The sequence below is a fragment of the Anthonomus grandis genome, chromosome 12, assembly GCF_022605725.1.
Source record: "Anthonomus grandis grandis chromosome 12, icAntGran1.3, whole genome shotgun sequence".
Classification (NCBI taxonomy): Eukaryota; Metazoa; Arthropoda; class Insecta; order Coleoptera; family Curculionidae; genus Anthonomus; species Anthonomus grandis.
Window position 1 is genome coordinate 8,863,473 of NC_065557.1, and position 13,032 is coordinate 8,876,504.

At 30.4% G+C, this 13,032-nt stretch overlaps 3 protein-coding genes across 17 annotated transcripts in view; 2 read left to right on the top strand and 1 right to left on the bottom strand.

The window, feature by feature from the left end:
- Positions 1 to 1,596, top strand: part of LOC126743080 (hepatocyte nuclear factor 4-gamma) — a 95,503-nt gene extending 93,907 nt beyond the window's left edge. For all 12 annotated transcript variants that reach the window (XM_050450022.1, XM_050450023.1, XM_050450030.1 and 9 more), the window contains exon 10: positions 586 to 1,596. In XM_050450022.1, coding sequence (XP_050305979.1) covers positions 586 to 689 — 104 coding nt within the window. In that variant the 3' untranslated portion in view covers positions 690 to 1,596. The remainder of the gene's footprint in view (positions 1 to 585) is intronic.
- LOC126743084 (DNA replication complex GINS protein PSF3) lies at positions 1,560 to 11,091 on the bottom strand. The gene is made up of 3 exons (XM_050450034.1): positions 10,660 to 11,091; positions 10,331 to 10,599; positions 1,560 to 1,859 (listed from the first exon to the last, which is right to left on the bottom strand). The coding sequence occupies exons 1-3, from the start codon at positions 10,763 to 10,765 to the stop codon at positions 1,620 to 1,622; spliced, it is 615 nt and encodes a 204-aa protein (XP_050305991.1). The 5' UTR covers positions 10,766 to 11,091; the 3' UTR covers positions 1,560 to 1,619.
- Positions 11,092 to 11,273: 182 nt separating this feature from the next.
- LOC126743079 (far upstream element-binding protein 2-like) overlaps positions 11,274 to 13,032 on the top strand; it is a 50,909-nt gene continuing 49,150 nt past the window's right edge. For 2 of the 4 annotated variants that reach the window (XM_050450015.1, XM_050450016.1), the window contains exons 1-2: positions 11,274 to 11,473; positions 11,584 to 11,665. In XM_050450015.1, coding sequence (XP_050305972.1) covers positions 11,387 to 11,473; positions 11,584 to 11,665 — 169 coding nt within the window. In that variant the 5' untranslated portion in view covers positions 11,274 to 11,386. The remainder of the gene's footprint in view (positions 11,474 to 11,583; positions 11,666 to 13,032) is intronic. The other 2 variants (XM_050450014.1, XM_050450017.1) reach the window with 1 other exon arrangement.

Consider the following 13,032-nt stretch of genomic DNA (forward strand, 5'->3'; position numbering starts at 1 on the left):
ATTAAAAGATTTTCAACTAAATTACTGTTTCAGGAACTTTTAACATTAGATCAGCTATACTACACTAAAGCTGTCATAAGATTTATGCTTAATGCCCCAAATTATGGAAAAATTATTATATAATTATAACATGCGCAATACTGTAAACCAAAATGTGTTTGGTTTAGAGTTAACTCTTGTCAGACACTGTGTTGCCCAAAGGAATATTACATAGTTGCATGGGTCCTATTGTATTGCCTGACTTCATTGCAAACAAGCCATTTAAAAAAAACAATTTTTTTTTTGCATTTGTACTGAAAACAAAGGGCATAATAATAACAACAATAGTCAATACTCTCATTTTTATGTATGCATTTTTCCGTTCATATTTTTTATATTGTTTTAAAAAAGGTAATTTAATATAAAAAGATAAGATATACCCCAATAACGTAAGATTAAATTAGACTAGGTACCTAGTGAAAATACCAGTCCGCACATATTTTAAAACCCATTGTGCTGGTTAGACACTGTTGTAAAATGTATGAATTTTATCTTCTATATATAATGTATTCTTCTAATAATGTATCGTCTCTTATTTTTTTCCAGCTACGTCCAGTGTTCTAATCATGAGAGAAATCGGCAGTCTAGAAAACGCCTACAGTCTGTCTTTCAAACATGAACCCATTAAGGAAGAACAACATGGATTTTAGGATGATTATTCAACTTTTTTTATAGCAAAAATAATATTTATCCACGAGGACTTAACCTCTTAGTTTTGCCTTAAATTTGCCAAATCGATAATAAAAAATTTTTACAAAAAGAGATTAGGTATACAATTTTACAAAGATCTATGAATTATATTTTAAAATTTTTGATAATTTATATAAACTTCATCGGCGCCTTATCTAAGACATAGGAAGTAGTTTTAAGTGTACTAAAGATATATTTTAATCATATTGGTTATTTGAAGTTTATACAATATTGTATATACATATTATAAGGAAAATGACGTTTTTTGGTATTTTATAGGTATGTGAGGGCTGTGAATTATGACAACCCTAAGGCCCTAGTTAAGAAGTGTTTTTGATTTTTAAAAAAACAGTTAACAAGGGTACATTTTTTTTTGTATACACTGAAAAGTTTGAATCACCTTCAGGGAATTAGGATATTTACTCATATAAAATCTTGAACTTGTAGATATTTAATTGATTATTTTAACTAGGGCCCTTATCAAGTCTGTGCTTTCCCATTATGGTGCTCCAAATCGTTAAAGTTGCTCAAAACAAACCATTTTTTGTACATATGAATCAAATTGTTAATATTTTTTATTGGATTAAATGGTTTATCCAATACGTAAATTAGTAAGGGTATTTAATCCCTATGTTGTACATTTGTTGATTTTTATTAGTTATTGGTGAAAGATATTTCTTGTTAAGTTTATTACTTCATAAAATATTGTTTAGTCATTAGGTGGTGACTAGTTTTATTGTAAATTTAGTTGTTCTTATGTTACTTTTTTATTCCCTTTATTTTTAGGTATTGATTATATAAAGGCTGGAGGTGGCAATAATTTGTTATCATATTGTTAAAATAAATATATTTACATTTAAAAAAAAACATGCGAATTTTGATTTAAAACACTAAAACAAATTTGTAAAAAGATCATCGTCGACCCTCTTCCTTTTTCTGTGATTGGTTACCATATTTCCTGCTTTCAGTTCAACACCACTTTCCAACAACCAAGTGTTCAGTTTTGTCTTGGCAACATTTGCTTCTTTAAATAATTTTCTTTCTAACATATCGAGTTTTTGCTGTATTGTGGGGTCCGATTCTGTATTGTGGGCGAGATCCATTATCAGGCGAAATCTTGTGATAAAAGTCTAAAAATTAAAAAAAAAACTGTCAAAACAAAGCCAGTTTTTAACAAGCAATAATGTAGGCATATCGAATCCAATTATGAATTAAAATACAATACACATAAAGTTTTCATCCGCCAGGCACTCACATTTAAAACATGGATAAGTTAAGAAATGTTTAAGTTTAAACTCTATAGTAATAATATGATTGTTATTATTACAATCATACAGGCTTAGCAAGTTTCTTTATTGTGTGCCGAATATAGAGAATATCATGGGCAAAGAGTTAAGAGTAATTTCGGTCGAACCGTAGTAAGTTAAAGGGGAAGTAGGAAAACATTATCGTTTTTTTTTTTTAACTTGTTATTTCAAGTCAATATATTGATTTCCGCAACCAAGACCGCAGTTTGCCAGGCCAATATATACACAATACGTCACAATCAGAATGTCAATACAATTTTAGGAAAAATGTTCGACTAAAGACTAACAATTGATGGGTTTTTGTCCAAAAAAAAAAATGGCCAACTACAGTGAAACCTCTCTTGAGCGGACACTCATGGGACCTTCAAAAAGTGTCCGCTCAACGGAGGTGTCCGTCCAAAAGAAAAAGGCCACACAGAAGCAAAATTAAACAGCATGTTATTTTTTTAAACTTAATATTAAATATTTAATGACAATAAGTATATAAAATTTATAATTATGCAAAAGTTTAAATTAAAAATTATGCAAGGTTACAAAATAATTATAATTATGCAAAAAAATAAACTTAAAAAACAAACCAAAACAAAAACTTTTGAAATAACAAACCGACAATAAACTAAACTAGTACATACATACATATAAAGATTTTTGTAAGAAATAATATGTAAATATTTTGGAACACATGTACAAATTAAGATCATTGTTTATGTTTAAAATATTCTAATAAAGATGTTTGTCGATTTTTTTGTTGAGCAAAGTATCTTGGAAATGAAGATCAAGCTTAGATAGTAAATCTAGAGCAGATAGGTCACCCCTAGCCTGAGTGAAGCGTTTTAACTGTTGCGTCATATTAAAAGCCTGTTGATAGGTAGTCAATTCCTCTTCTTCCTCAACGTGTTCCTCTTCTGACTAATCGGACGATATCACTACTTCCTCTTAATTCGAAACCTCCAGAGGAAGGTCATCAATTTGCTCCAATATTAAATAATTTTCTACATTAAAAAATTTGTTGATATCATTATTGTTTATCATTCCAAAATTATCCTTATTCCTCAACATTTGAGCTAAAAGTGACAATGGAATGTCGTCTTCATTTTCCCAGATTTCCAGGTTTTCTGCTCTATTTTCTGAACTATTAGAGTGTGTAATGCCAGACTTAATAAAGCAATTTTGAACCTTTTTATTTGTCATTTGGTCCCATGCAATGTTTATAAAGTAATTTGCATCTAGGACGTGTATTTTTCTGGCTAATTCTTGGGCTGATTCAGCAGTATTTATGGCTAATAAAAGTTTTTTAATAATGATTGTCCTATAAAATGTTTTAAAACTCTTAATAAAAAAAAAAAAAAAAAAATACTTTTATTACCATTCAAAATTATTAAACATTATTACAGAATATACGAAACTAAATTCCATGAATATACAAATAATTCAAAATTACAACAATTTGTTTGGTAATCGGAGTGCAACGCGATTTTTATAAAAAAAAACCGATACACATGCAAGTACATAGATTACTTGTACATGTGCTGTACAACCCGTGTTCCTAAATAAACTATTTTCTAAAAAACGTAATATTATGTATTTACAATAAGGTCCATACCAAAATCAAAAGGAACAATATATGCATTTTACAATGAACTAGCGAGTGGCTATGAAGCTGGGCAAAAAGAAAAACAAAAAAAAATAAAAGAATCCAAAGACGAGCGAGAACGGTATAGGGGCGAGCACGAAGGGTAGATAACAGGCAAGTGAGAATTTAATTTTAATCTAAATATTTGCAATTAGCAAGATCAGGTGTGCAGAACATTAATTAAAACAAAAATACCATTTTATAAAATACGGTCACATTAGGTTACCATAATTTGCGTGTTTAAGAGATATTTTTTTAAGTTTATAATAAATTTTTTAGGCGAACATTCCTTTATATAAATAGGTAGTTCATTCCACATCCGAATGCCCATATATAAAAAAGATTTTTTAAAGGTTGCTGTTCTATGTAAAGGAATTCTAAGCAAATGGGGATTTCTTGTATTATAAGGAATATCTTGATTAAAAAATAAATTTCTTAAATTTGCAGGCTGTCCGGTTTTTATTATTTTATAAATTAAATTAAACACATGGACTTTTCTTCTATTGCTCATATTCAGAATTAAATTAGAATTTAAATATGGAGTTATGCGGTTTCTAGAGGCAATATTAAATGAATATCTCATGCAACTATTCTGAAGTTTTTGTATTTTGTTCGATAAGTATTTAGTTAAAGAATCGCCGTATACAATATCCCCATAGTCAAGTAATGAAAGAACTAGTGTATCACACAGCCAATATTTTATTTTTGAAGGCAACATTTTCTTATACTGATAAAGGCCCTTTAATCTGATGTAGGCGGCTTGAAGTTTGACTTTAATATGGGAAGTAAAGTTAAGATTTTAATCAATAACTACACCTAAATTACGTTTTTCAGTTACAACTGGAACAGACTCGCCTTTAACAACTACTTTAAATCTGTTTGAAACCTCTTGCAGCTGACTCTTGTTATGTGTTACAAACATTACACACGATTTTGATGCGTTAAGTTTTAAGTTATGATTCTCAGTAAACACGGCCAAGCTCTGTAGATCAGTATTTATTTTATTTTGCGCCTCATGCAGACCTGGAGTATTAAAAGCAATATATACCTGGGAATCGTCAGCATACTGTTGGAGTTTTGAATTTTGAAGACACTTTTCCATATCAGCCACATAGAGAGAAAACAGCAACGGTCCTAATATGGATCCTTGTGGAACACCCATGGTAAGAGGCAAGAAGTTGGAGAACTCATAATTTGACTTTTTGATTACCCGAACGCAGTGAGACCGACCCTCAAGATAAGATTGGAAAAATATAATGGCATTTGTAGACAACCCAAAATAGTGTAATTTAGCTAATAGTAATTTATGATCAATGGTGTCGAATGCTTTACTAAAATCAAGTAGGGTTAAGCAAGTTATCTGTTTTTTGTCTTCTTTAATTCTAATATCATTAATAAGGCTTATGAGACTTGTTGTAGTACTAAAAGATTTTCGAAATCCCGACTGACAATTAGGAATTATTTTAAACTTATATAAATATTTAGAGAGTTCATTATAAATGTGACGTTCTAATATTTTTGATATAACTGGTAAAATGCTTATTGGTCTTATGTCTTTAAATTCTTCAGGGGAGGAAATTTTAGGTAAAGGAATAAGAATAGCTTGTTTCCATTCACTAGGATAAATTTTCTGCAAAATACAACTATTAATAATATTAACTAAAGCCTCTAAACAATAAGGAAGACATATATTTAAATCTTTAATACAAATTTCATCAACTCCCATTGCATTACTTCCAATGTTTTTTATAATATTCGCAGTTTTTTCCTCATCAATTAAATTGATATAAAACTCTTCCTGATTAACATTTAGTTTATTATTTTTGTAGAAGTCAATTTTTTCATTTGAGGTTGATTTTGTAAAAGCCACGGAGTTGGAAAAAAATGAGTTTAGGTCAACTGCATTATTTAGTGTTTCTGGTAAAGGATTGGTTTTAGTTTTTGTAAAATTAAGTTTTTTAGCGGTATTCCAAAAATCTTTACCTTTTTTTAAGGAAAATTGTTTGAAATATGCCGCTTTCTCTCTACTTATGGCATGTTTAGTGAAATTTCGAAGCTGTCTGTAGTAATTTAAATTCCCAGGAGTTTTCTGTTTTAAATATTTGTGACGTGCCTTATCTCTTAATAATGCCCTGATCTAAAGGCTGTACAATAGAAGTGCAGTTTGGAGGCAAAAAAATCAATTTAATATTTTTCAATCTTATATCCTTTGGGTGACAACATGCATTGGCGAGAAATAATAAAATTTCTCGTTTCTCACGCATCATTTTTTTATCAAATTGATTTAACCATTCGGCCATTAGTTCACTGGTCATCCAAGCTTTTTTATTCCACCTATAAGTAAGTGGCAATTCTTTCACATTAATATTTTTAAATGCTCTTGGTTTGGCCTTTTTTCCAATCACTAGAGGTTTTTTTCTTTTTGTCCCTCCATATTTACACAAAAAAGTATAGTCAGTCTCTCTCTTGAAAATTTACCTCCAATACATCTTTCTTGCTTCAAATGTAGAGTCCTGTTTGGCACTGCTCGGAAAAATAGCCCAGTCTCATCAGCATTATAGATATTTTTGGGAGCATAGTTCTTAATTATAGATGGTACTTTCTCCCAAAATGTCGTGACATCGGCAGAGTTCACACTTGCGGCTTCCCTACTGATAGTTCTAAAAGCAATGTTGTGCCGGGTACGAAACTTTTGCAGCCAACCTTCTGATGTACTGAAAGTTCAATACCCCAAACCATCAGCGATTTCTCTGGCATTTGTTTTAACAATTGTACCTAAAAAGATAATAGGCACATGTAAAATATACAGTAATATGTGTAATAATTGAAGTATGTTACCTGATAATGGAATATTTTTGCTTCAAGCTCCAATGAACCACTCATCACTGTCTGTCAATATTTCTGCCCTCTTCTCTTAGGAAGCTTCTCTTTTCATTTACATTTATATTTGAGTGGAACTTACTTAATAAAACATCCTTATTTTTAATAATCTCAGCTGCCTGTGTTTTTCCTATTCCAAACCATTTTGCTAAGTCGCGTACGCTTAGTTTGTCTTTATTAAAAATCTCAATTCCGTCAACTTTTTCTTTAAGAGTTAGCACTTTACGTTTCGACGACATATCGGTTGTTACGCTAATAACGCTAGAAGATACGACAATAAACTAAAGCCAAATGCATTAACAAAACAGTCAAAACACAAAAACATCCCGACAAACCGGCGCCATGCGAGGAGTACCATCGTATCGAAGAAAATCCAGGCTCTGGCGCCATGCATTGGCGCTGCGATTGCGACCCCCGATTGCGTGTTTAAATTTTTTCTGTGTCCGCTCAAGAGAAAGTTTAGTGGTTCTTCGGACCACTTTTAGGTTTCCGCGTCCGCCCGAGAGAGTGTCAGTTAAAGCATATGGGAATTTAGTGTATTTTCAATGGGACCAAAAAAAATGTCCGCTCAAGGAAATTGTCCGTTTTTATAATTAAATAATATATATTATACTTACTAGTTGCGTGTTACAACCAGTTGTTCCAGAAGGGAATTTGTAATAAATTTTAAAAAAATTATTCTACTTATCTATAAGTTTGATAAATTATGTTAAGGAAGATGGTAGATATATAAATGAGTAAGAGTATATTAAGTGGTTTCTCAGCTTTAGGACCAGAATCCGCATTCATATTTAAAGCAAATGATAAATTAATATTAAGATACTTGATATTCTAAATCAAAAATGTATAGAAACAGATTAAACCAAAGTTCCTTTGGAAGTATACAACTGTTTCTCACAACGGAAAATGTGTCGACAATTTTATACATATGCTGCTTTTGTGAAATATTTTAATGAGATTAAAGGAACTGGACTAAAATATATTTCAAATTAACGACATGGGTTGTTTATGTACAGAAAGGTTCAATTCCTGTCAAGAAGGAAGTTCTTTAATTTCGTTTTAATAACAAAAATATTCGATAAGCTTGTAGTGTCTCAAATTAAGTGCATAAAAGTTGTTAACTGACATTTTTGTCAAAATTCAGTTTTTTACGTTAATGGATTCGTTATAGAATTCTACATGTAACTATTATTTTCATTTCACAAAAACAAGTATTGTTTGTTAATAATATTGCTGCAGAGTTTGCTATGCATGAGAGAATCAATACAAAATAAAATAGTAAAATTTGATTTTGCCAGATTTAACAGGTTTGAGATTATTAAGTCTGTCGGGCAAGACATTATGTAGGTCAGATAACAGACATGACATATTGTTCCTGTTTTGACCTACCTCCTGAATTTATCCTTCCAAATGGGATACTTTCATTATAATATCTTTATTGTTAAGTAACTTTGTAAAAGCTTCTTAACTAGATAGAACATTCAGCAGATAAAGAGCAACTAAATAGTGATTTAAAACTATTGAAAAAGTAGAACATATGAATAAAATACAAAGAGAAGATATTAAAGCTAGCAAAATGCAACCTTTTAAATAAAGCATCCACAATAAATATAAAAAAATAAACACAGTAATTAAAATTACCACCAGAAACAAAATTAAAAATGAAAAAAAAACACAAAACCAGGATCAAAAACTTGCAGACATGGTTTACTCCTAGTCATAATAAAAATATTCAGTAAGACTATAAAATGCTTTACTTTTAAGGAGTGATACAATAGATTTTTTAAAGCAAATTAAAGACTGTGCAGACTTTATATTAATTGAAAGATGTTCCTGCAATGTTCCTATCTTTGGGAGATGTTAGTGAATGCACTCTTTGTAATGGGCATTGAAATATTGACATTTCTTTCTGGCATTATAGGACCTCCTTATTGCTGGTAAGCCACAATTTATATTTTTTTAAATTTACTAATCATGTTATTTCCATTATAACCAAACAGCCCCTTTTCTGTAAAACAAAAACAGAATTGAAAAAATATTGAATGCATCTACTACAAAAAGCAATTCCATAGCGCAAGTGACTTTTAAAAAGAAAGTAATAAAAATAAGTTAAATTTAATAAAATAACAGACAATTAAATCACTAAAAGAAAATAATAATAAAAATGAATGTACATGTAATGCATGTGTCACATATACCACTAAAAACATGGAAAGTAACAACACATAGAAAATCAAAAAATTTGGAAGAAAGTGCAATCAAAAACAAGAGCTACAAAGAATCAATGTATAACTCAACCAGACTGTAGTAAAGTTCTTCATAGCAATCTTTTTACGTTGGTCCTAGATATGCCCAATAATGGTAATTTGTTTATGACATAGGGGAGTTGGTTATAGGTCTTAAGCCCTTCAAAGATTATTGACCTTTTAATTAGCCTGGAGGGGTAGATACAATGGATAGAACATTTAGTTCTGCCAGCAGCTTGGATTTCAACTTGACCTGTTTACTAGAGAAGCCTCAATATCTTTCTCTACTACAACACTAGTGGATTTCGACTCAAAACTAGATGGTGGGTATATTCCTTCGCTTTACCAAGATATTCAATACCTCGATCAATTGTGTTACTTCTTCACTATGGAGAACTTCTTCACTATAGCACAAGAGGCCCAGGTTTCAAGTGGATCAAGCCATATCTCTTCAAAACAACTCTTTTACTAGAGTGACTGAGAGTGACTTTGGATTGAAATTCTTCATAGACTGTTTCACACTATAAAGTAGATTTAAGAAACAAATATAATATTTTTTTCACCGAAATATATTTTTGTCAAATAAAATTTTGTACTGGTTACAGACTGTTCCAATTTTGTCAATAATATATTGCTAAAAGAAAGTAAATTAAAATGAAACAGAAAACTTTCAAAACAATGAATTGTCTTTCCTTCTTTCTTTTAAAAATTAATGCTGATTCTACAATAAATAGCACATTTCCTTCCCTTTCCAACAACTTTTCTTTCTCTACATCATGATATTTTTAGAGATTAATATAATATTTCTTCTTTGGTAGATTTGATTAGATGCTCCATTATTTCAAATAAATTAAAGGATATAGGTACATTTTTAGAAATTTAACAACTAAATGAAATAGTGCCACATACATTTTTTTTTAACTTTAAACTACAATGATCAATGTATTGTAGACCTAAAAATGAATGAATTTGGTTTGATTGGAGATTCAAATTGACAAAACTGCAGTCTTTAATTTTATGTTTTCTGGTCCTTCTAGTCTACATTTGTTTGTTCTAAAAATTAAAACATAAGTTTTTTTCTATTTACCAATCATTTATTTTTGTTTATACTAAGTTTAAATTTCTTTAAAAAAAGTTTGGCATTTTTTGGTTGATTCTCGAATCACTACATTTGTGTCATCTGCAATTCACATCCCGATTATGCTATTATTGAGTAATTTTACATAAATCATTAATGAAAATTATAAATTAGACCATAATTAACTTAATTTTTTCCTCAAATATTATTTTCTTCTGAAGTGACCTGTTAAACATGGTCTTAAAGCTATATGAAAATATTAATCAAATATTGATTAAAGTTTTGGTTAACAAATTAATGATTCAGTTTCTTTAAAATAGTATAAATAACTTTACAAGTATATTCTTTGCAACACAAGATTATTCAACTAATGAATGACTGAAATGTCTGAAATAGGTTTGACACTCAGTTAAGTGGTTTCTACTCAATTACACTAAACATAATCAGGTCAACTTACATGCAATAAAATATCATGAACATCTCCCTTCTTATCAAAATGTTTTATCTTTGATCCAAACTCATAAAAATATAAATTGAACTTATGCAAGTCCACAGCACTAGCATCGGCCTTCAGAATTTCCCTGTAAGCCTCTTTGTAGATTTTTGGCAATTCTGGGGCAACAACTGGCTGACGACCGGTAGATATTTCTGAAACCAACCATATGGGCAATTCTAGTTCTGTGCCTGCCTTAAGATCTTTTTCCTCTGTAGATGGGTTTAGTTTACCTAAAGAATATGTCAACACTAGTAAAGGGACAAAAATAGAACCAATTAAGGCTGAGTTACCCATCCGAGGAACCTCTTGGAGAAACTTGCATGGGGTCCTTTCTTGTGTAGCTAAGATGTCCTCAATTGAGTAGTAATTGGGTTGGTAACTTAAGCGTAACGGCATTGTTATTTTAAACTGAATTCATTAATTATTTACTATTAAAATTTATTTGTTTATTTTCTTGTTTTGTTTTTTTGGAATTTCTGTTTGCATTCCCGCCACCACATGATAAACGTCATTTTTGACGTTGACAGTGTTGACACTTTGACTAGGGTCACTTTTATATTCACATTGGAATCACAAAAAATAACCTTCAAGGTTATTTTTTGGAATATTTTGGAACATCCATATACTTGACGCAATTCAATTTTGTTTAAGTAAATATCCGCACTAATTAAAAATTCAATAAGAACCATATAAATTGTAAGAGTGTTTTTGTTTTGCTTATTGTGTTATGCCATCTAGATTAATTAAATAAATTTCAAAGATTGTCTGCGTATTGTTTAGGCCAAAACGTAGTTCGTAAACGACCTTTAAGATTTTAAGAATTTTAACAAAACGCGCATGCCCAATAACGAGACGGCAACATTGCATCAACGCCTGTCACTTTTTGTCAAAGTTGTCATTTTAGTACCCGCCCACCGGCCATCGATCCTTTCGCTTGTCGTCGTTTGCAGACTCCATCTTGTATTTGGTTTTGTGTGTAAATAATTTGACAATTTTTTTTGTGTATGTATAAGAAAAATGAGTGATTTTGCCGGTGCAGCACCCCCTCAACCGAATTTCAATCAATCGTCAGCATTTGCTGCAGCCCTACAACGAGCCAAACAGGTATTTAACGTACCCCGAACGTCCCATACAAAACATGCCGCTTGTCGGTTGAATTGATTATTTGTGATGGCCCCCGCATTTTATTCATGGATTCTTACTTTTCTTTGTAGATCGCGGCCAAGATCAATCCGGCCGGTGGTGGTTCTACGCCGGGAGAGAGTCGCCCTAAAAGACCTTTGGACGATAGTCCTGGTAGGTATAATTTCCCCTTGAAGTTTTTGGCGAATTTTTCAATTGGCATTTGTGGCCTTGAGCTTGGGTAGCATTATCCATGTGATGGCCACAGGTTTCAACTATCGCCCTATTTTCTGTACATTATATTGTGGTTTTGCAAGGCATTATTATTATAATTCGATTTATGCTTTACCATAATACAATTTTATATTAAACCCCAAAGATTTTAATTTTAATATTAGTTCAACACAGGGCACTTTCCGAATTCACCAGTTGAATTTACAAAAATTTTTCGGTAAATCTCAGTTGGCATTTAGTTTAATTAAACATTTGAAAACACTCTGGTTGATTTTGGCCCCTTTAATAATATCAATTTCTGCTTATATTTATATTTTTCAAAGCAAACCAAACAAACTATGGAAAATAAATAAATAAATAAATAATCTTTTTTATTTAGCACTTGGCTACTTATATCTAATTAACAAAAAACAAAAAATCAATTTTGATTGCGTAAATAAACAAATAGTCCCCTATTAAACATATGTACACTTGGTGCATTCTTTACCTTCTCAGGCAACTTATTAAACATGCACAGTCCCTCGTAAAACAAAGTTTTTTATAACGCGGATGTTGTTACCTGCCTAATGTTAAAGTTTTGCTTAGATCTAATGTTATAGTTATGGAATTGTACTCTTCTTTTTAAATAAATGTTGAGATACCCTGGCAATAAGTTATTTTCAATTTTATATACGATAGAAAGATTTGCCTTTTTTATGTTTTGCTCAACATTTAACCAATTTAAAGAATTTAACATGTCTTTAGTCGGCACATATTTGCTACAATTCAATAATACATGCATTATTTTATTTTGCTGTATTTGTAATTTTTGTATCTCTTCTTTGTTGCAAGAAATCAATAATGAACTACAATACGTGAAGTGAGGTAAAATTATAGTTTTGTAAATTAACATTTTTGACCATTTAGAAACAACATACGATATTCTATTAAAAAACCCTACTTTTTTCCTATTTTCTTACATAAATAATTTACATGACTTGAAAAATTTAATTGCGGATCAAGGATTACACCTAAATATTTAATTTCAGTTACAAACTCTATAGGTGAACCATTTATTAACAAAGACAATCCTAAATCGAAAAAATATTTACATTTTGTTACTGATCCTACTACCATACATTTAGTCTTTAAAGAATTCAGTTTTAATCTATTTTTACATAACCAATCATACAAAACATTAAGCTCACTATTTAATATATTTACAATTTCTAAATAATCTTTTCCAGAGACAGATATGAGGGTATCGTCTGCAAATAAGTGTATAAAACATCTATTTAATATCCTATTCAGGTCATTTATATAAAGAA